This window comes from Gallus gallus, chromosome 3, assembly GCF_016699485.2.
Source record: "Gallus gallus isolate bGalGal1 chromosome 3, bGalGal1.mat.broiler.GRCg7b, whole genome shotgun sequence".
NCBI classification, from domain to species: Eukaryota; Metazoa; Chordata; class Aves; order Galliformes; family Phasianidae; genus Gallus; species Gallus gallus.
The window spans coordinates 54,907,063-54,929,957 of NC_052534.1; the positions used below are offsets into that span (position 1 = coordinate 54,907,063).

The following is a 22,895-nucleotide window of genomic DNA, read 5'->3' on the forward strand; positions in this document are numbered from 1 at the left end:
AGAACTCTTTGCGGTTTGCAGACTGCTGTTTTCCAACTCACTAGTAATAGCATACATTTAGTCCATTTAAATGTCTAAGAAGAGGCTGGAAAGTGAAACTATATCTTGCCTTAGCATCTGAAATATGTTACATATACGTGTGGCTTTATAACCAGATGGGGAATAGTTTTTTTCGTAAAATATAAAGAAACCCCTTTTAGTATAGCATGTTACAGTCTATCTAGTGCTTTTAAAATAGCACACAGTGTATCTTTTTATTTTTCAGTAAGCAAAAAAGAGAGCAAGACCGTGCTAGATCTTCCCCATCTTCCTCTCCATCTTCTTCTTCATCCAGTTCTCGAGAAGAAAAGGATTGCAAGAAAGAAAGAGATGAAGAGTTCAAAACTCACCACGAACAGAAAGAATACTCTGGTTTTGCAGGAGTCAGCAGGCCAAGAGGCACCTTTGTAAGTTGCGTTTCTCCTGTTCTTCCCCCAGATGATGAAGACTGTAACAATAGTGTAACAGATTAAATGAATTGTTGCAGTACTTAATGTTAGTGTAGACTTTTTTCATAATCATGATTCTTGAGTTCTTTTACATGGTGTACCAATTTTGCAGTGCTTTTTCTTTCAGCATTGTCCAATAGAAGTCTTATTTGGTGTGTACATATTCAATAGTATAATATTAGAGACCCAAGTGTAAGGATTGGAAAAATGATTTCTTGTTTATTCCTTCCTTGCTGTTTTGTAATTACGTCATTTCCTAACAGGATATTAAAACTGATCTTTCTATAAAGATGAGATCTTGTGATCTATTACCTGTTAAGTTTGTTTTCTTTTCTCCATAACTTCCAAATTTAGTTTGGTCTCCGTGTGTGATGTCTACAAATTATTTAATAGAGAATGGTGCACAATGAAACATGGGTGCCAGTGCTGGAAAAGAACTATACTGGGGAGAGGAGGTGGTACACTTGCTACTTTCCAGTGTTTCTCTAGCCTGGACTAGCCACAATAAGCATGCAAGCAAATTAATCTAGTTCCGGAATGTGTTTTAGCATTGTGGTTTGGAAAATACAGTGTTGACCTTCATGGTCTTCATAATATTTTTTAGGTAAAAATTGCATGTTAATGTAACTTATTGGGAAATGTGGCAGCATTAGAAAAGATTTAGAAGTAATAGAAGAGGCCTTGGAAATAAAAACGGCAGTACAAAAAACAAAAATGCCTTGAAGGTCTGTTTGTGGGAGGACAAAAGACAATGGGTAGGAGTAATTACATGCTTTTCCCAGTAGTTTCTTCGTGTAGTCTGTATTTTAGACAAAATAAGGTAAAAAGGCATTGTTTGATATAGATATGCCTTGTTTGTAGTAGTGCAAAATGAGTTTTGAACTGCAGAGAAGAGTGTCTAAAATGTGTGTGAGATGTGCAGCGCTTAAGGTTTGAATCTTCAATCTTGGGAGTTGTAGCTGCTTTTTTTAAAAAGAAAAATAATCCAAGTTCTAAATCTCTAATGCTAAAAATTCCATTTTCCCTCTTTCTTGTTCTTATATATAATTAACAAAGGAACAGGTGTGTGATGTAAATGTGTCAACACTTTGATGGTGCAGATATCGTATATGACACTACCGCTTAATTCCTGGGTTCATAAGGTAGCACATGGTTAAAAATAGAGCTTAAAATCCTCTCCTCTAATGAAGAGAATAAGGTTTTTTTAAAAAAAATCTCATAATCAGTGCCAGTTTTACTGCTTTATAAAATCAGATTATACATGTTTTAAAGAGAGATAGTACTTCATGTGAAATTTAAGTACCTATGAGGTGGAAATTTATTAGTTACTAATAATATGACTAATGGTGACTGCCAGTTAGACTATACATTAATAACTGATTGATGTTCTGTAATAAGATATGTGGTCACACATGCTTATCAACCAAACAATAACTGAAGAGGAGTATTTAAATAGGCCAACCTGTTGACATAAATATTCCGCTTCAGGGTACAGACTGGGTAATATTGTGAGCTGCTAGATGGCTGATGTAGAAATGTCTTTGTGATTTAGGCTAATAGTGTCTGAACTCAAGTAAGTACTACCTTGGTTTTGGAGTAAAGAAAATATTCTTGTTGTAAATATTCCCTAAAACAGGAAGCTGTAAGACTGTGGGGAGACTGTGGCTGACTGGTTAGAGGAAATCTTTCTCTAAGCTAAACTGTCAGTTTGTTGTTAAGTTAGTGTTGACTTTTCACTAATGCTTACTGATAGGCTGGAATACTGAATTCCATGCTTGTTTTATATAGCATAAAGCCATAAATGCACTGAATAATTTTGAAGTAGGAAAACAGAGATAAGGATAAGTAGAATGTTTATAGTTTCTGAAGTATATTGGAAGTTTTTGTAGCTGTTTACTTGACTTTTTCAAACTGATTCAAAGCACTTTGAAAGCTGTCCAGCATAAATTCTGCATTAGAGGTGCTGGAACTTACTGGATTAGGTGTGCATAGAACTCTCTTTTTTTCTTCAAGTTAATTACATCTTTGTCTGTTTATGGGTCATACTTTGTTTTAATAAATGAAATTAATTTCCAGTCCAAGTTCTGTTAGCTCTGAAGACTCTGAAGATTAGGTTGTATATAGAAAGCATGTTCTGTAATAGGGTTTTAATAAGATTATCTTCCTAACCTCACCATTCTTCTCTTAAATGGGGAATGTGTGGATAAATTCCTGCTTAATACTTTCTGCAAGCTAAAGACTTGCGTTCTGAGGAAACTGGATATATTACTACTCAGTGTACTCTGAGTTAAATATTTTCTATACTGCAGTGAGACTTTTTAATGTTGTCATCCTAAAATTCTGTTAATTTATGATAAAGAACAGTAAAGGTACTTCAAGGTTGTTCCTCTATACAGTAGGTAGAGTTGTTTTTCGGGATAAGGAGTGTTAACTCATTTGAAAGGTAATCTGCATTAAAATGCATAACTGAATCTCAATTGAGAATGAGTGGCACAAAGCGGACAGTTGCTTGCAGAATGCATTATTTGTATGGATTCTAAAATCATTTTCTCGTAATGGATATGTCTCCATAAGTGACTTCACTTTCCCCTGTGAAAGTTTTTTCCCTCCTTCAGTCTAGGTTTTTCTGTCTGTTTTTGTCTGCAAACAGCTTCAGAAGCTTCTTCCGACCTTTGTTGCAGCAGACTGCATTACCAGCAAAGGAAATTTCACTTTGGTGAATGTAGGTTAATTCATACCAAGAACTCAAGTGTGTTTTAACTCGTACGTTTAGTAGAATCATTATTTCGAAGTGAATGAATTATTCAAAGTGAATATATTACTTAAGGTAATATGTAACTTTAAATAAAAATAGTTTTTAAAGTTTTAAGAACAAAATGAGCATTTTCAGTAGCAGAAAAGCTTGAGTTTTTTTGTTGTGGTTTTATGTAAATGGCTTAAATAAAATAACATTTTGGTTAATCAGTTTCGAATTAGGGGCAGAGGAAGAGCCAGAGGAGTCTTTGCTGGAACAAATACTGGTCCCAGCAACTCAAATACTACTTTTCAAAAGAGACCGAAGGAAGAGGAGTGGGATCCTGAATATACCCCAAAAAGCAAGAAATATTTCTTGGTGGGTGTAGAGAATTCTATCTTATGCATGCTTTTGTTTTTTTCCGAGTGTGTTTTGATGTCTGGTGTTAAGGAGATTGGCAGCTACAAAAGTCGCATGCATGTTCAAAGAGTGACTGCAGTTACGTAATCAAGAAAATAGCGGAGCTCTTGCAGTGCCTAGTTCAGCTTCTCTTGTCTTTCTGCAGCAGGCTGGAGGTAACTAAAGCTCAAGGTAGAATTCTCCTCTAAAACGTATTTATCAGTGAGATAGGGAAGAAGGCATACTCTGGCTAAAGATATGAAAAACAAAAGCAAAAAGACTTGTGCTGTATCTTCATGGATTTGTGGCATCCAAGCTTTGTTTTTACGTTTATCTAGAAACACACTAAAGTGAAAGATCAGGAAAGCTAACAGTATTTGTGGATGGATGTGGGCCGACTCTGCTATTAGCAGCCTTTCTTTTATTACCTGAGTATTATGATAGGCATAAGTGACCTTAGTTATGCCTCTTTTTCCCCCTTCTGGATTATGAATGGAGAACTGTTGATAGAACTAACCAGTAAGTAGCTTAGTGTGCTGAATATTTAGTCTTTGCTGCAGCTGATTTCTCTAACAATGCCAACCTGTAAGGATATCGTTTCACCCTTGAAAAGCATTAGTTAGTAAAAATAAGACCTTCTCCTGTAGTATTTTTTTTCCCCACAAATATATTAACAGGTAATCCAATAAGTAACGCAACTTCAATTTGCATGTGCATACAAAGTTTTCTCCCTGTTTCCACCTGCATATAGATAGATGTGATCATGTGGAACTTCTTAGTGAATACGATAACTAGGAAAAAAAAATGACTGACTAGAGCTGTTAGTTTTGTCATCTTCAGGAATGTTTATTCAAGAAAAAAAAAGCCACTGTGTAAATACTCGAATGATATATAATAGTAAGCTACTTATGTTTAATAGTTTGGATTTCTTTCCAAATCACAAGTTAAAAAAAGTAGATATTGGAGCAGGTGTTCATTATTCTTCCAAGTGTAAACATTTTATATTAAATAATTTTCTATCGTGTCCACGTAGTGCATGGAATGTTTGTCAGAAGACAGTTCTCTAAGACTGTTTATTACCAAGTTAGCAAACGTAACGCTTATTAATATCAGATCTCAGTAGTTTAAAAATGATTTGCCTTACCTTGCACAAGTAAAGCAGGGTTTCTGAAAACTGCCTTCAGTTATCTTTCCTTAAGTATAAAGAATTCTCTCTGCCTTAAAAGTAAAAAATAAATAAAAAGCACATTCCTTTAGAGTTCCTTCCTTTAGAGTTCCTTCCTTTAGAGTTCCTTCCTTTAGAGTTCCTTCCTTTAGAGTTCCTTCCTTTAGAGTTCCTTCCTTTAGAGTTCCTTCCTTTAGAGTTCCTTCCTTTAGAGTTCCTTCCTTTAGAGTTCCTTCCTTTAGAGTTCCTTCCTTTAGAGTTCCTTCCTTTAGAGTTCCTTCCTTTAGAGTTCCTTCCTTTAGAGTTCCTTCCTTTAGAGTTCCTTCCTTTAGAGTTCCTTCCTTTAGAGTTCCTTCCTTTAGAGTTCCTTCCTTTAGAGTTCCTTCCTTTAGAGTTCCTTCCTTTAGAGTTCCTTCCTTTAGAGTTCCTTCCTTTAGAGTTCCTTCCTTTAGAGTTCCTTCCTTTAGAGTTCCTTCCTTTAGAGTTCCTTCCTTTAGAGTTCCTTCCTTTAGAGTTCCTTCCTTTAGAGTTCCTTCCTTTAGAGTTCCTTCCTTTAGAGTTCCTTCCTTTAGAGTTCCTTCCTTTAGAGTTCCTTCCTTTAGAGTTCCTTCCTTTAGAGTTCCTTCCTTTAGAGTTCCTTCCTTTAGAGTTCCTTCCTTTAGAGTTCCTTCCTTTAGAGTTCCTTCCTTTAGAGTTCCTTCCTTTAGAGTTCCTTCCTTTAGAGTTCCTTCCTTTAGAGTTCCTTCCTTTAGAGTTCCTTCCTTTAGAGTTCCTTCCTTTAGAGTTCCTTCCTTTAGAGTTCCTTCCTTTAGAGTTCCTTCCTTTAGAGTTCCTTCCTTTAGAGTTCCTTCCTTTAGAGTTCCTTCCTTTAGAGTTCCTTCCTTTAGAGTTCCTTCCTTTAGAGTTCCTTCCTTTAGAGTTCCTTCCTTTAGAGTTCCTTCCTTTAGAGTTCCTTCCTTTAGAGTTCCTTCCTTTAGAGTTCCTTCCTTTAGAGTTCCTTCCTTTAGAGTTCCTTCCTTTAGAGTTCCTTCCTTTAGAGTTCCTTCCTTTAGAGTTCCTTCCTTTAGAGTTCCTTCCTTTAGAGTTCCTTCCTTTAGAGTTCCTTCCTTTAGAGTTCCTTCCTTTAGAGTTCCTTCCTTTAGAGTTCCTTCCTTTAGAGTTCCTTCCTTCCTTGTTAACAACTAGTGAGTACTTATTTCTGATGACTGAAAAAATAAAGTGACAGGTTTGGTTTGTTACTTGCAGTGGACATACCCACAGTTAATATTGACTCTTAAATCAAGTTTTCAAGGTACTTCTAGTTATAGTGTTATGAATTGTAGGGATATGTTTCATAATGTAGTATACAGTTTATTGCATTGTTTTCAGTTTTTTTCTTCATTGTTTTTTCTATGCATAGTATAATTTGGTTCAGAGTACAGCATTTAAGAGGTGTTGTAACCTTATTGTTTGGTATATTATAGCACGATGACAGAGATGATGGTGTGGATTATTGGGCCAAACGAGGAAGGGGCCGTGGTACTTTCCAGCGTGGCAGAGGGCGTTTTAACTTCAAAAAGTCAGGTAGCAGTCCGAAGTGGACACATGACAAATACCAAGGGGATGGGATTGTGGAAGATGAAGAAGAAACGATGGAGAACAATGAAGAAAAGGACAGACGCAAGGAGGAAAAGGTAAGCAGCTAGGTGAAGTGCAAAATATATAAATTTTCTCACTGAATCTCAGGTGATTGTTGGAGGGGAGGTGGAAGATCACTTGGAAAAATTTTCTTTAGCGTTTGGTTATTAACTGTTTACAAGAAGACTGTTTTCTTTCTTTCTGCAGGAATAACCCTGGAAGAAAGCTGAAAGAGCAGCTTTTGCACCACCCACACAACATTTTTAATATGTTCTTTTTGTTGTCAAATGAATGTAAGCATTTTACTTAAATTTTACTGTTGGAAGTAGTTTAGAGGGATTGTTTTTCTGTTTTAAGCCTTTAGGAAAAAAATCTTGATATAGTAAACTATGTTAATGATCGTACAGTTAGAAAGTAAAATATTTGTAACAACTTTTAAGAAATTTTACTGTTTGTTATATGCAGTGTAATTCTGCTTTGTCCAAATACATGGTCAAGTACAACTCTTAAAAGTTTTGATTCTCCCCTATGTCTGTGTTTTATTCTGAAGTAAACTTGCAGCTCTGCACACCTGAAATCTTGGAGGAGCATTTTTTATCAGCTGATTGCTACTTCTGTGTTGCTTTTTTTATTAAAAACGTTTTTAATGACAGTTATCCAGTCATAATGTGAATACAAAATCATGTGTGAGGTTGATTATACATTAGTTCACAAGAATCACAGAATCACATTTACAGGAGGTCTTGAAATGTTAAATTAATTTTTATTCTCACGCTAGAGAGAGAAACTAAAAGAGTGTAACTGTCACTGTTCTCTAGTAGCTTGAGGAATACATATGTATATGAATTCTTCAGTGAGTTTCAAGATTATTTCTCTTTTGGAATATGAATTTTAGAAACCTGCTTCCAAACCACTGGTGCTAGGAACTCTGAACAGGTCTGAAAACTGGAGTGCTCTCTGCCATTTCTACAGTTTGTAGAAAACTACCTACAGCTGTCTTAATTCTGTAACTCGTGTCCAGAACAGGTTAGTCATGTATTATGGATACCTTGTGATGTCTTTTGTCATCGAAAGACACTTCTCTTGTCAAGGGTAACACAGTACTATGTTTAAGGTTTTTTAAACTTGTAGTTTAAACTCACTGCAAGAAAAAGGTGCTGTCCATGATTAGAGGTAGTATTTTCAGAGTCAACAAGGATTATAGTTTCAGCTTTAAGTCAGTAGCTTAATCTTCCACATTTTAGTTAAGAAATTGATGGCACTATCAATGTCGCATTTATATCAATCTTTGTTTCAATTTGTTAAATTGCCTCTTTTTTTTTTATATGGAATCCCCTCTTCAGGTAAGTGATCTGGCAAGAGTAAGTCTTTAAGTCTTCACATCACATCAACAGCCTTAAGTGAAATCTTGGAGGGAAAACAAGCACCAACCCAACACATTCCCCTGAAAATATACAAAGCAAGTTACGTTGAAATTTGAATCAGTAAAAATACTTGGAATATAATAAATGATTATATGAAGTATTCTGTTACTGTGCCCTGGAAATACATGCTCTTACTATTCCACTTTACCCAGTGTAGAAGTCTGCAGTTGTAACTTGATGATAAAAGTTGTTAGCGGAGGCTGTGAGAAATGAGTTAGTCTTTTACACTGATTTTTCCTAAATAGTTGCACCCTTTCAAAATTGTAATTAAAGTGTAGGAGTCAGTCTACAGTATTTAAAAAAAAAAAGTGGTTAAAATGAAAATGTATTTGTCTTATACATATGCTCTCCTACTAGTTTCGTTAGTAGTTAACCATCTGACTTATCCACGCTAAATAATAGAAGGCAAAAAAAGTGTGTTCTAACTGTATTTGAAGAAAGTGGATTTCAGATTACACTACTGTACCAGCATCTGTGTAGAAAGGGAAATAGGATTAACATTTGTCCTTCAGTGGTGGGTACTAAAGGATAATTTCTGCCTTACGTTTAAGGAAGTTTAGGCAGACTATACCCTTTTTGCAAAACCTGCTTTTGTATGTACAGTGCATCTTTTAATAACCATTTGAAATGTGAACTGATTATTTTTCTAAGTAAATCTTGCATGTAACTTATGTATACTGAATTAGAAGCAAGAAAAGGAGCAGAACAATAAACTGGTATACTGACAGTGTCAGAGCCGATCTTAATGGGACTAACTACACCATCTATGTGAAACTAACGAATAGGACCAAGCTTTACTATCATAACCTCAGAAGAGATAGTCAGCATCATCTAGCTCAAGTTGAAGCTGGATTGGTGTGATGACCTTGTTAGTTTTTAAGAAAGGTTGTTCCTGCCTAAGTTTTCTGCTTCATTGAATGTGCAGAGTAATCTAGTACAGATTGCTTTGATAATGGCATGTGATCATTACATAGCCTTACCTTTAGATTTATCTGTAGGTTAGGTCATAAAAATCCTTTCTTCTTAAATTCTACGTAACTTGAGTGCATTTTTTAGTAAACATAATGTCTTAATTACAGGAGAGATGGTGACAGCTGTAAGTTTGAGTGCTTCATTTCAGATAATCAGAGATCTATAAGAAGTAGAAAGTAAATTGGGCTCAGAATTTTTCTTGACTATAAAATTAAGCGTTTAGCATACTACCTAGTTCTTCAATATGAATAGTGAATTTTCACAGTTGTGATGGAATTAATAAGGAAAATGTGCTTTGGAGTTTTCAGATCTGCTGAAGTAGTTGTATGACTAGTGAATTGGAAGTATTTGGTGCATTCTGTATTTCTCTTGCTGAAAGCTAAAGACTGTCATTGACAGATCCTGGGCAGGAGAAGGAGGGCTCAAGCTTCCTTCCTGTGTCAGGTGTTCAAATTACACTTTGAATTAAGTAATTCATTCTAACTTGCTGCTCTCCAGCAATGCAAGAGTTCCTGAATCTCCTTCATCTCCTCATGGTACACAGTTCAGAGGAAATCATACGTTCATTTTTATAGGAAAATAAACTGTAACAGCTATGTTGCTCGTCTAGACAGTATGCACTTGTTCATTTTCTTGGTTTAGAATTAAGCCTCACATCTTCTTACTTTCCAGAGACAATCAGCAGCATAACTGTAAAAACAAACACCTACATAATGATGAAACCTTTCCTGTGTTAGCTTTGCTGTGTTGGCACTTAGTGAGTGTGCAGAAGAGTTCTCACTCTATAGCTTTCATTTGCCTCTAAAAGCATCAGTTTGTAAGCCCCACATCACTCCTCCTCATTTATCAAAGCTGTCCTTTCACAAAGTCCTTTTGTAAGTAGATGAAGCAGGTCACCTCTGTGCTCTTTAGAATTGCATAGAAATGAATGCTTCAAGTTAGCAAGTACCTGTTCCCTGCTGGAACCTGCAGTTCCAAAGCAGTTATAGATGATGATGCAGTTAAAACTAAAATTGCCTCTGTTGTGAGGTTATATTTGAGATACCTGCCTTTTTCCAGCTCTGTGGACGCTTTCCCTCCTTTGGTAAGGAGATGTTGGAGCAGTGGGTGAATATATTTTCTGAAGGCAAATACTGTTGTACAGTTTTCTAAATACCAATTTATAAGTCCTCTTTCCTTTGTATTTTGTCTCAAGATCAATCCACGTTACAAGTTATGAATAATAGCCACAATAGTAACTGCATGAGAAAGCAATAGCAGTTGCATTCCACCCAAGTGTTGCAGGATAGTTTTATGTTTAGGAGCTGTTACTGAGGCATTCCTGTAAACAGGAATAAAGACGATGTCCTGGAATTAGCAATTTATCTCAACTTTTTGACAACTTCAAAACCAGTATTATTGAGAACAGTGCAAGCTGCTTTTTGAGAGTCCAAGTTCTGAACAGATACAGCAATAACCACACAGCTGGAGGAAAAATTTCCATGTTTCTTTTGCTGTTGCTCAAGATCTGGTTTGAAGTAATGAGGCAGTACTACTCAAATCTTGGTGAGATTTAAAGCAAGCAAACAAAAAGCTTTGCATACTATACTGACTTTTAATAGTCTAGTTTTGTCTTCTGATGTGATACTATGTCCTTTCTTGAAACTTACCTTGCCGTAGTTCTTTCAACCAGTCAAATGATTAACGGCATGCAGACCTGAAACATAGTTTATTTCTTTGACTCATTGTTTCATCCACCTGGTGAGAAAACAAGTACAGACTTCCTTGACACAGCTAAAAATCAATGGACAAATGTAGTTAATTGGGTGCCTCAGAGTGGCATAGGTATTACTGTGCTGGAGGCGCTTCTCACCGGGAGTGCTCTACCCAGCCCATTAGTTTGTCCCAATAGGATGCAGCTGGTGTATGGATGTGACATAACCTTTCTATAATAGTGGTTAGCAGCTGAAGAGCTGTAACACAGTTAAGTCCTGCTGCCCCAAGGAGTTTCTTCTGTTCATGAGTACAGTGTTCTATTATTGCACACCTCTGGGTTCCTTTTCTCATAAAATACCCTACATCACTGTGCTGTACCGAGGTACTTACTGTGTTTGATGTTCTTTGAAAGCAGACTACTGTTAAGGTGAAAGGACTTTTAGGATCTTTCCCTCACTGAAGCTTAACGGTTTGAGGACTATTGCTTACTTACCTAAGGAGCTGAATGCTTGACGTTCCAGAGTGAGGACAGAAGTCCTTTCTGTGCTTTTCCCTTCCTTTGGGTCCTGGGAGAGATACTACGTTGTTTTATGGTGGCCAAAGACAAAGGGACCTTACCTTAGCTATCCTGAAGTTAATAGTAAACTTAGCGCGATTTTTTTTATTGTTTACATTATCACAGGAAGGCATAAATGGGAGATTTTTTAAAAGATGTTATTCCCTGTTTCACTTGAGCACACAAGGAGACGAGCGTTCAGGTTGTCCTGTTATAAAACGGAGTTGGATGCTGCTTGCCTGCTTTCAGGAGCCGGGATTAGAGATGCAAAGCAAGCTGGAGGTTTTGTGCACCTGTTTCTGAAGTCACACAGGTGTATAGCGTTGGAACGATCGCGATGTCCACAGAGGCTGTTAAGACCTTCCTTTCAGGCCCCATCTTCCCAAAGCTAAGCCAGACGTGGCTCGCTGCCCCCCAGCCGTACGCCCCGGGCAGACTCCCGCCGGTAGAGGCGGTTCCTCCTCAGTCGCCGCGGTGTCCGTTCGGGGCGCGGGCGATGGCAGCGGCAGCGGGCACCAACCGCCGTGCCGGCGGCATTCAAACTGCCCCCTCCCGACGCGCCTCGCGGGAGCGGCCCGCCCCCGGCCCTCCGTTGGCTGTGCTGAGCACTGCAGTCTCTCTATTGGCGAAACTTCCTTTCCGTCCCGCCCCCGTCGCTGATAGGTGCCGCCAGCCGGGGCTCGAGGCGTGCGGGGTGCCGGCCCGGGGCTCCTTCCGCCTCGCGGTGCGGCCATGGCGCTGCTGCTGCACCTCCTGCGGCGCCTGCTGGAGTACCTGGGCTGGCCGCCCGAGCAGGTGAGAGCCGGGCGGAGAGGGGGAGCGCTGCCCGGGGGGGGAGGGCGGGCGTGTCCTGGCAGGAGGCACCGCTGCGTGTCCTGGGGTCCTTTCTGTCGGTGCGGAGCTGCCTGGGAGTTCCCTGGTTCCGCTGTCTGCATTCGGTGCTTCGCCGACAGGCCGCCTTCCTGGAAACCCGCGTGCTGGGCGGAGGCGGTGTGGTCAGAGCGTGCCTCTCCTCAGCGGTCCCGTCGGGAGGGAGTGTCCAGCAGCTGTGTGCGGCATTACGGAGGTACCAGACCAAGGTACGGTACGCCTGCGTTGCTTCTTTACTGAGAGGTTTTCCTGAGAGCCCCACGGATGCGTTTGGTTACTAAAAAATGCACTTTTTTTTGGTCACATAGTAGCTCAAAAGCCTGCTAGTGATGCGATGTAGCTGCTACGTTCCTCGGTGGCCTTTGTGCTTCCGATACGTGCTGGATATAGGCTGCCTGGATTTGGTTTTGGAAGTAGGCTGCTAAACCCACTAGAACCTTCAGCTTGAGAAGAGCGTGTGAAGGTTACAATAACCTCACTGCGTTGTCTTTAATCGCATAGAATGTTGCACCCGTTAATATCCTTTAACGTAGAAACAAAGGGCTTCAATTTTGGTCCTTCTATTATAAGGTATTCTCCTTTTTAGGTCATATCTGTTTGCCAAAGAAAGGAATATGGATCTACTCGAAGTGTTGTTCGTAGACTTGGGACGATTCTTTCCTTAGAGCCCTACCCAAGACCTTATTTTCAAGTAAGCAATTTATGGTTATACATAAGCTTCAACTGCTTACATCTTCTAATTCCTAAAGGCGGCGATAGCTTTCTTGATCTCTTCAGCAAGTTTAATTGATACTTTGCATCCCTTAAGCTCACTCTTCTCAACATGCTTACAGCACTAGTTAAAACTTTTTTGCTGAGGCAAAATTTTTAGTGTGCACTAAATCCAGTTTTTCTACACGTGTTTTTGTCTTAGCTTGTTCACCACCCGAGTCCATTGGATCATGATGAGCAAAGCGTAGCTCCAACTCCTGTAGCTCCATCACTTGCTGATGTCCTGTGGGTAGCGTGTGATGAAGGACAAGCGTTTGCTAGATTTAGGTAAGTGGAAGTAAAATATGTGCATAGGAAGAAGTAACAGTAGAAACTTTTGTCTTTTGTTCTTGTTTTCTTGTCTCCAAGCTTTTTCACGGTTCCAGTTAAACCAAGCCTGCAAACTTCTTATCCAGAAGTTCTTCCTGTGTAGAATATTTTTATCTGAAAGATTTCTAGTGCTGAGTACTGCCTTTCCTCCTAATGGCATATCAGATAAATTAGTGGTATATTTTACTCACGTTTTTACTCAAGAAGTATTTTGTGAGGGTAGAAGTTTAAGAGAAACATGTTGCAACAAAACATAAGACATTTCATATTGATATCTTAGTGCACAAATGTTTTGATAAACATTATAAAGAAGAAAATGCAGAAAAAATATTCAAATGTGTCCTTTGAATCTGATTGCTACAGTGCTGTATGTGTGAAGTTTGTTGCTTTAATGGACTGAAGAATGTAGAGCTGTTTCAGTTGAGAGGGATCTGTAAAAATCACCAACTCCAGCTGTCAGACTACTTCAGGGCTGACTAGGAGTTAAAGCATATCATTAAGAGCATTATCCAAATGCCCTCTAAACATGAACAGGCACAGAGCATCAACTGCCTCTCTAGGAAGCCTCTTCCGGTGCAAAACTATCCTGTTGGTAATGAGGATTTTCCTAGTCTGAACCTCCAATGGCACATCTTTTAGCTGTTGCCGTGTGTCCCATCACTTGATACTAGGGAGAAGATAATCAGACCTTTCTCTCAACTTTCCCTCTTTGTAAAGCTGTAAAGATCAATGAGGTCACCCCTAACCTCCTTTTCTGCAGTCTCAACAAACCCAGTGTCCTCAGTGTCCTCATCCTGTCCTCACCAGACATATCTTCCTGCCCTCTGTTCAGCTTTGTTGCCTTCCTCTAGATGCTTTTAAGGACTTTAATATATCTTTTTAAATTGTGGAGCCTAGAGCTGCACACAGTGTTCCAGGTGAGGCTGCTTACCACTGAAGTATGCAGGGAGAATCACTTATTTTGACTGGCTGGTTGTGCTATGTTTAATTCATTCCAAAATGTTGTTTGCTCTCTTGTCAGCTGGCTTGTGTTGAGCCTGCTGTCACCAGCACTCCAGGTCCCTTTCTGCTCTGCAGCTCTCCAGCCATTTGTCTCCCAGTATATGTATCTCTCTGATACTACTCTACCCCAAGAGAAGAATCTGCCATTTGTTCTTTTTAAGTTTTGTGTTATTAATGATTGCTCAGTTCTCCAGTTTATCTAGATACCTCAGCCAAACTTCTCATCCCTTAAGAAAGTCAACAGCACCTCCCACTTCAGTATCATCAACAAGTTCACTAAAGATGCATTGAACTCCTGCATCCAGATGACCGAAAAATTCATTGAGTAGAACTGGCCTCAAGACTGAGCCTTGAGGAATGGCAAGAGCAACTGGCTGCCAGCTAGATGTATTCCCATTGATTACAACCCTCTGAGGCCTACAGTTAAGCCAGTTCTTCACCCACTGTATTGTTTACCTGTTCATCTCACTGTTGGATGATTTGTACAGGATGCTACTGTGGAGCAATATCAAAAGCCTCACTAAAATCTAGAAAAATTAAATCCACTGCCTTCTCCTCTTCTACTTAGGGGGGTGATGTTGTTGTAGAAGGATATCAAATTAGTGAGACAGGGCTTTTCCTTTGTAGACCCGTGTTGGCTGGGCCAGCTTATTAGGTTATCTTTTAAGTGTCTTTCAGTGGCGCTGGGGTAATCTCCAGAATTTCTGCAAGCACTAGAGTTAAATGAACATGTCTGCAATGTCCAAGGTCATCTTTTGTGCCCTTCTTGTAAATTGGGATATAGTTGTCTACATGCCTGTCAGCAGAGATGTCCCCAGATTCCCAAGATCACTGGCAGAGGGGCCCAGCTAAAACATCTCCTAACTCCCTCAGTACTCTTGGCTGAATCCCACCGGACTCAATGGGCTTAGAAACATTCAACTGATGTAACTGGTTCCTTAAAATTCTCTGTTGACAAATGGAAATTTGCTGTTTGCCCAGTCATGGTCCTCCAGCTCATAGGGCTGGGCAACACAAGGTCTATCATTAACATTAGCCTTTTCATAATCTCTGTTAAATAGCTGGCTTCATCCAGTAGCTGTCCAATATTTTCCTTAGGCCTCCTCTTGCTATTAACATATTTCAAGAAGTCTTTTTTGCTATCTGAGACATCACTGTACAATTTTAACTCTGGTTGAGCTTTAGCCTGTTGTGTTTTCTTCCTGCGAACACAAACTACAGCTCCATAGTCCTTGTGTTTCTTTATTTTAAAAATTTACCTTGAATATCATCTATGCAGTTCTTTAATAACATGCTGAAGGAAATTTTGAACATTGATAAAATGTAAGTACTGTAAGATGACAAATTATTCTGAAATTTGCGGACAGGTGGTATACGAGTCTTCCCCCTATCTCTTTTTCATCCTTCTAGAGAAAAAAATAGGAAGTTGGCTTATTGTTCCCCTACAGGATCTGTTCAAAGTCAGAGGAGGAGTCAGAAGCAAGATTTAAACATAGATACTTGTGTATCTATCTCTACATTCTACAGTGTAATTGAGCTTTATGCTGATATCTGCTTTTCTGTTATCTTTGTTTACTGCTTGCTGGTATTGAAATTTCAAGACACTAATAAATTCAGATGACACACTTTATGCTATAGAAGTTGTGATATATTTGTTTTTCATCTTTGGATTCTTCAGCTGTTACCATTGAACTACCAAAGTTGTTTTGAAGAACTTGCAAAATACTAAAAGAGTGAGAGTATTGTGAAAAGGAACTGTGTGTCCTGTTTTGTCTTGCTTGTGCTGCTCTTTAGCTGGCCTAACTCCAATCCAAGACACTTCATTTTTCTGTTTCTGTTCTTTCTTCCTTCTCCCCCCTGGCTGTGTGGGATGTTTTTCAAGGTCAGGTGTAATGCATATCTCTTCCTTCTGACCTAGTATGAAAAACAACATTTTCACAAATGGGAAAACAATGTTGCAGGTGTGGTTTGAAGTGAAAGGGTGAAGGATGTAAGGCGAACAATCTGGTTTTGTTTCAGTGAATATTTAGTGAATTTGGAATAAAGTAAATTTAATTTCTTCATTCCATTGTGTCATTCTGATAGTTTGAGTTTCCACTCATTCTGTATTTTGAAGTTATTTCTGCAGGCTCTGACTTGAAATAACTTTAAAATTCAAACACAAGAGCTGTAGCACAATTCTCTACAGCATCTGTGTTATGTATGTAGCTTATAAATGATGAGGTTCTTATTTGGTAAGCATTAAAAACTATGATTATCCTCCATTATACTTTCTGAAAGATTACATGTTCTTTGCTGTTTTTAGTGTTCATCTTGCAGAGTTTGATAAATGACTAAAATGTGTGAAGTCATTTTAAAGATTATTGCTATCTGACTCTCCCCGACTTCTGTATCTATTGTTTCATGCAGGGAGAAGGGAGCAGCACCACAGTCAAATGGAATAGTAACAGCTCAGTCCTACACTACAGCCTTGTATAATTTATCCCCATCTATTTTATTATCTATTTTGGTTATGACTGTTCAAGGATTTGTATCTTATTTTAACTAATGGAGATTTAAAACGCTTTTTAAGTTGTGATCAGCTAAACATTTTCTTAAATAGTTTGCAAATTTTATGTCTTGCAGAATGATGATAACTTGCTTGGACAGATGTGGAGTCTTGAGATTTCTTTTGCTGGCTGAACCATTTAAACTGCCTTTTATTCCTTTCTAGGACTGAATTATGGAGAAAAGAAAAAAGTACAGCTTACCATGACTTCCATCCATCTATAGGTTCCATACCAAGTGTTTCAAAAACCAGTACACAAAAAGACAGTCTTGTTAATCAAGCAGCACTCCAGAAAATTTCTGCGCTTGAAGATGAGCTAACTTTTCTTCGTACTCAGATCGCCACAATTGTTGCAGCACAGACCCTGGGAAGCATACCATCCCGTAAGCCTTTCTGTTTTTTTCTGCCTTAGGAGCCTTCTTCATGGATTGCCATGCCTCTGAGATTGATATAGAATATCTCTAATTTCTTCACTTGAAGTTACTTACACCAACAACATTTATGAATGTAGTATTTGCTTTGTGCTGCTGCTGTGGTTTGTTTGTTTATTACCTTTTTTAAACTTTTTTCTCCCAGCCTCCCCACCTTTCAGCTTCTTGTGGCTTGCTTGCCAGTTTCAAATGCAGTTGATCCCACGTGATGTCTATATTCATTTTCATGTTTGTGAAGGAACTTAGTAACTACACTAGTAATGAACCACCAGTTACTGTTTAAAAAAATACTAATTTTTACTTCAGACTTGTGTACAGCTTCTGAAAAGTTATCAAATAATGGTTAAAACATTCTGAGGAAGTCAGTCAGATTCAGGATTTACGGTGCTCCAAGTAGGTGTCTACCCACCTTTGGAGCATCAAAGATAGTCTCTAGTATGAGCTTCAGTCTTCTGATTTTTCCCTTAAATTATTTGAGGTCCTGCTTGCCTTGTACACTACCTCCACTGTGGTTGTTAAAGCATTGGGACTGATGTGTTTTATGTTTGTGTAGTGAGTTCTGTGCCAAGTGAACTTAAACAGTTCTGAGGCCTCTTATCCTTCAGCTTAGTTCTGCTGATACGTCTCCTTAGCACTCTGCGTACAGTTTTGTAATCTGTTTTATATGTTTTGTAATTTTCTTTGCTGGTGCTTCATTTGGTTTATTGTAACGCTCAGAGCATTGAGAATGAACTGTATGTAGCTGTAGGGCGCTTTCTGCTTCAGGTTCCTGATTTATCTAGTGCAAAGATCAAAGACACAAGTGGAGAAAATTGGAGCAGCCCAAACTGCCTCAGTTCTGTTATTTCATGTATGCTTAATCTATGTGTTTAAAACTAAAATTATTCTTGGTTTTAAGTGTATTTATTTTCTTCTATGGTACGATGCATGAGTTGTGTGAGGAAGTGCTTTAAGAGGGTGGGCCATCTTATCTGGACTTAAGCAATATCTAGGATGACTCAGTTTTAATGTTGTTAATTGCTAAGGTAGTACTGACTATTAAAAATAAAATTCCTCTTTTTCTTTTATGACTGCATTCAGAACCCTTTAGAACGTTCAGCATTCCAGACGGATCTTACCCAGTGCCAACCATGACTTCTACACCATTGTCTGTCTCTCACAATCACTTTGCAATTCCTTCTCCTCCCCCACTTCCTTCTGCTGCACCATCTGGTGTTGATGCTAGTAACTCAGCAATTGAACTGATAAAACAACGTCGTGCTGCGAGAAACAGTGCTTCAACTACAGGTGATAGTGCTGATCCCCAGAGGATGAAGAACATTCCTAGCATGATGGATGTTTTGAAAGATCTAAACAAAGTTCAATTGCGTGCTATCGAAAGGTAGGTTGAATTGAATGTGTACCTGAATTATCCAAGGCTATGCGGTCATCATAGCAGTTAAAACAGCAGCAGAGAACACCAAGATGAAACATCATATAACAAGCAGCTGCTATTTACAAACTTAAGATCGTAATGTTTAAGTTCTTAGACTGGAATGTAAGATACTCATGGTGCAGCTTTTAGATCAGTTTAAAAAATGTTGAACGTCACAGCTTTTAAATCTAATGTCCTATGTTAGTATACAAATTCAGGTTCTTTGAGTCTTTGATGTGTGTATGTGTCTTTTGTTTCAAGACTGAGTCTATTTGAAAATAACTTACAAAATTGCCATAACTTACAAGATTGCCTACAGAGTTGCTGGACAGTGCTTTGAAAAATACACTTTTTACATTCACTGTGAAAGGACGTATCTTTTGGGAAACACTGGGAACTAACTTAACCAAAATATTCTGGTCTTTCCTTTGAACTGTTAAATACATTCTGTGTCTTATTGAAGATGCTTTATGAATTTAAATAGTGCAGTTATAATACTTTTCATGGTCTACTGTTTTGATTTTAAGCACTGTTGACAAGTTACAAAAAGTCTTTACTAAAGCCTGTAATGTGTCTTTGTGTCAGTGTTGATCTGCTGTGCTAGATGTGATAAAGGTTGTCAGATGTCTTTTCTGAACTTCTGGAGTTAAAAAAGTATACACGAACAATTGAATCTCTAATAAATAAGAGAATATTGGCAGTAAAGTTCAAGCTCTACTGCCATACTGCCAGCATCCCCATTGTGGGCCAGTTTCATAAAATAGGAGGCACTACTCTCAGGGCAGCCCTTGTGCATTTTCTGCCAAATAATTTCATGTAGTGTGAAAGAAGAAAGTGAGAAGTGAAATATTTATACCAGTTTTAACAGTCATCACATTGTGCAAGGGCGTATTTAGTAGGAAATGATAGGTGTATATCTGAATTGCTCCTGGATTTAGGCATCTACTTGAATTCTGAAGGTAGAACTTAACTGAACAATAAATTTATATCTACACTCCTTCCTTCTACCTTTGAGCCTAAGTTGTCCAGCCTGTCAGGCAGCAATCTGACAGCAGTTTAATGGGAAGAGTAGGCCTTTGTTCTCCAGAGCTGAGAGCCTGAGAATCCCTGCTTCTACCACCTGAGCGCCACCTTACACAGTGGGCAAGTGCTCCAACTGCTTGATTGTATATGAAGGGGGAACTCTGTGCTTCCATGTTTCATGTTAAATTACATCATCTGCAGCTGTCAGACTTTGAACTCACTGCTGTCAGTGTGCTTTAGGAACAATTCATTGATCTGGAAATAGCGCTTTACTAGGCATAAGTGTGAGTACTTCTATAGATTTGTTTCAAGTATCTCAGTGGTTAGCATGGCCTTTTATGACTTAATTTATTGGACTAGTCACTTATTTCCATGTTTATGTTGGCACTGGGTTGCTAGGTGCTCTTTAGATCTTGTGTCTTTTTGCCATCTTTCAATTTTGGACTTGATGAGAACAACTTCTCTAATTTTTGACTGTAAACATTTCATATTTGGATGCTTAGGTGCTCGCTTGGATGGAAAATCTCTTAGAAGCCTTTGTGCCAAATGTGATAAATTTCCTTTGATAATCATAAAATCATAGAATGCCAAGGTTGGAAATGACCTCTAAGATCATCCAGTCCAACCATCCATTTATCACCGATGTTTCCCACTAAACCATGTCCCTCAGTACAACATCTAAATGTTTCTTGAGCACCTGCAGGGTCGGTGACTCCATCACCTCCCTGGTGGGAGTTGGTGAGTAATGTATGAAGTGAGTTCAAGTGTGGTTTGTAAATGAGACTTCATTGTCATCTGGATGCATATTTACTTACACGAGGTGGTGTTTTTCTTTAAATATGATTGCTCTGAAAAACTGTATAAGTTTTCTTTTCTCTCTACTTCTTAACGAAGTTTAAATCAAAACATTTCATAACCTTTTTCAACATGGTGGGCATCTCCCACTAATATGCTTTAAAATAGCTTTGAAATGTAACCTGCCATAAAAACTGTACTTTTATTTTTTCCATTTAATCTTATCTTACCACTTGATTGATTTACTGCCACTTTTCTTTAAGGAGCAGCATTTTTGAGCTAACGATCTGGCTGACAAGTTCTTAAGTGTACTGTTAGTAGTCCTATTTGGTGAATATATTTGGTGAAAATAATGTGAGCTACATCATTTCTGTGACCTAGGATAGGATAGGATAGGGAGTATATAAAAGTCGTGTCTTGGGATTTTAGATAGCTAAGCACATAATTATGACACATTTTCTTTATAGGTCACCTGGAGGTACTCCCGTATCTAAACCGAAAAAAAGGAGAAGCTCAGATTGGGATCCAGTTGCTCTCCTAACTCATGCACTAAAACAGAAATTTGCACATAAGTATGAAGATGAGGATGATTCACTGGACAAAGAAAACAGATCTTTTGATAGCTCCCCATTTTCTAGTCCAGAAATCCCACTGGTATGTTTTTATAAGTTTTTCATATTCTTGAGAAATGTAGCACGTGGCTGATTGAGCTGTGGACATTTGCTTGATGGTAATTAATAGTTATTCATGTGTAGAAACTGTGCGTAATTAGTTAGCTAATTAGTAGTCTTACTAACTTTACAAATAAAGATGTCAGGAAGGTAACAGAGGTCTGACTAACACATGCTATGTGTTCAAAGATGAAAATGAAAGTTTTGGGTTTAGCATTTCTCATGTGGTAACATCATTTCTACAAAGTCTGCATCTTTATTCTGAATAAAGATTCTGAATGTTGTTGTAGAGCACATGGAGAAAATACGGACAGTTAGAAACTTGTTTAAACAAAACAGCCAGGCTTATGTTGTGGATGTTGTAGACCACTGCATTGCATGGCTAGCATAGCTGATTCTAGATCGGAAGACTAGAAGTGAGTTCCAGGAAGAGCTTATTTATGGGTCATCTTTTGTTCCAGATCTAAATGCTGAATTTAAAAGTCCTGGAAGAGGGACTGGAGTCCTAGCGTGTTCAGGAGTAGATAAAGAAAGACGGGCTCTTTTGGTTAAAGTAGAGGCTTAACTGCAAGATTAGTATGATGAGTATGTTTATTCTAATTGTTTACCCATGAGTGTTCTGAAGAATAAATGTGCTTAAAATAGTTTCATTGGTTTACTATCTTATTCTTCCTAGGTTAAGAGAAGTACAGAACAACTTTTTTTTTTTCACTGTTGTAAACATCTTTAAACTGCCTTTATTGTAAACTTCTTCTCATTTGGTTGTCTTGGGTATAATTTTACCTAATGCTGTGCCCGTTTTCCCTAGGTTGGACGTTGCAGCCTGAAGACAAATGCAAATTCTAGCCTTGTAAGAACTGACAAACAAGTATCAGTGTGGAAAGTGAGACCTCATATTTAACTGATGGAGGGAGACTTCTGATGAAACTTGGTACTGTATGTGAGTGGCAGTGCTGCTTTGTGAAACTGCTGTGATGTGTTCTAGGCTGTCTCTATCTTATGCTGTTGAAGTTTGGGTTGTAGGCATGCGGAATTGCCACCTTCTTAGTTTCCCAGCAACTGAACTTGTGAATGTGATGCTTTATGAGAAGCACACAACCAAAAAAAAAGTATCTTGTTATGGGACGTTGCATCTTAAGCCTGGGAAATAAAGGAAACAAATGTGTGAAAGAAATGTAATTATTGGTGTGGCAGCTGCAGTGTGTGCTGTCTCTGCATGTGAGTGTAAATAGGGAAATAGTGTAAACTTTTGATTGGAGTGTACTATATATAGCTGACTGTATACAGCTGATGGTAGCTAACACTGTAGTATAATTTCCTCAGGTTTTCTTTGCAGTTTGTTAATACAACTCCATATTTCATATGCAAATAATACTTCAATTTATTTTGCACCCACTGATAAACTTTTGTGAAGCTTTGTCTTGTTCTAAGTACACTGCAGGCTGTCTGTCAAATACTTGTAATATGAAGGAGTTGTCTTCACAAAAAAAAAAGACTTTTTTTTAAGGGATCTGCTAACACTTAGTCTAACTTTTGTGTGTAAATAAACCTTGTGTTATTTCTATCACTGGCTTCTCTGTATGAAGTCTTTGTTCAGACTGTATACAATAAAATTTCCTTTGTATCGTAGATGTGCGTGGTAGTGACACTTCTGTCTACAGACTGTTTTGTATCTTAAGAGCTGACCGTATTAGACAACTTCTCAGATCATATCATCTAAAATTACTTTAAAAAGTGCTTACGCTTTTCTTGCCAGGATACTGTGAGTTCCTTATTTACAAATCTATTGTGATCTACTGTTTAAAGTAGCTGCCTTTGCTTAATCTTTTGGTTTTATGCATCTGGATTATTAGACAAACTTTCTATCAGTTGAACTATGAACTGTATCCATTGTATGTCCTTGTGCATCTTCTATTTTCCTACCCACCTACACAGAGTACAGTGGCATTTGGGTTCCCTGTTACTGCCCAGTCTGATCTGCTGAGTTGTTAGAATTTACTGTTCAAATTCC

The 22,895-nt window shown here is 38.3% G+C and overlaps 2 protein-coding genes and 1 long non-coding RNA gene across 25 annotated transcripts in view; 2 read left to right on the plus strand and 1 right to left on the minus strand.

Annotated features, from left to right (window-relative positions):
* Nucleotides 1-7,059, plus strand: part of BCLAF1 (BCL2-associated transcription factor 1) — a 26,270-nt gene extending 19,211 nt beyond the window's left edge. For 13 of the 20 annotated variants that reach the window (XM_040698400.2, XM_040698407.2, XM_015284179.4 and 10 more), the window contains 4 exons: nucleotides 266-446; nucleotides 3,454-3,600; nucleotides 6,250-6,459; nucleotides 6,611-7,059. In XM_040698400.2, the coding sequence (XP_040554334.1) occupies nucleotides 266-446; nucleotides 3,454-3,600; nucleotides 6,250-6,459; nucleotides 6,611-6,616 (544 nt within the window). In that variant the 3' untranslated portion in view covers nucleotides 6,617-7,059. Of the gene's footprint in view, nucleotides 1-265; nucleotides 447-3,453; nucleotides 3,601-6,249; nucleotides 6,460-6,610 lie in introns of those variants that run through there. The other 7 variants (XM_040698403.2, XM_040698402.2, XM_015284180.4 and 4 more) reach the window with 3 other exon arrangements.
* LOC101748824 lies at nucleotides 5,758-11,589 on the minus strand. 3 transcript variants are annotated; one of them, XR_005858916.2, is made up of 5 exons: nucleotides 11,344-11,589; nucleotides 10,988-11,060; nucleotides 10,449-10,536; nucleotides 8,808-8,959; nucleotides 5,758-5,991 (listed from the first exon to the last, which is right to left on the minus strand). It is a non-coding gene; the product is annotated as an uncharacterized LOC101748824 (long non-coding RNA). The 3 variants fall into 3 exon arrangements; XR_005858915.2 differs by lacking the exon at nucleotides 5,758-5,991 and adding an exon at nucleotides 7,147-7,847; XR_006938748.1 differs by having other exon boundaries at nucleotides 10,988-11,589.
* A 107-nt stretch (nucleotides 11,590-11,696) lies between these two features.
* On the plus strand, nucleotides 11,697-22,513 carry MTFR2 (mitochondrial fission regulator 2). Of its 2 annotated transcripts, XM_419728.8 has the most exons (8): nucleotides 11,697-11,845; nucleotides 12,004-12,129; nucleotides 12,507-12,611; nucleotides 12,834-12,958; nucleotides 16,716-16,933; nucleotides 18,062-18,362; nucleotides 20,681-20,867; nucleotides 21,693-22,513. In XM_419728.8, exons 1-8 carry the CDS (start codon nucleotides 11,783-11,785, stop codon nucleotides 21,783-21,785), a joined length of 1,218 nt encoding a protein of 405 aa, XP_419728.3. In that variant the 5' UTR covers nucleotides 11,697-11,782; the 3' UTR covers nucleotides 21,786-22,513. The 2 variants fall into 2 exon arrangements, with proteins under 2 accessions (XP_419728.3, XP_025005113.1); XM_025149345.3 differs by lacking the exon at nucleotides 12,004-12,129.
* Nucleotides 22,514-22,895: the final 382 nt, after the last annotated feature.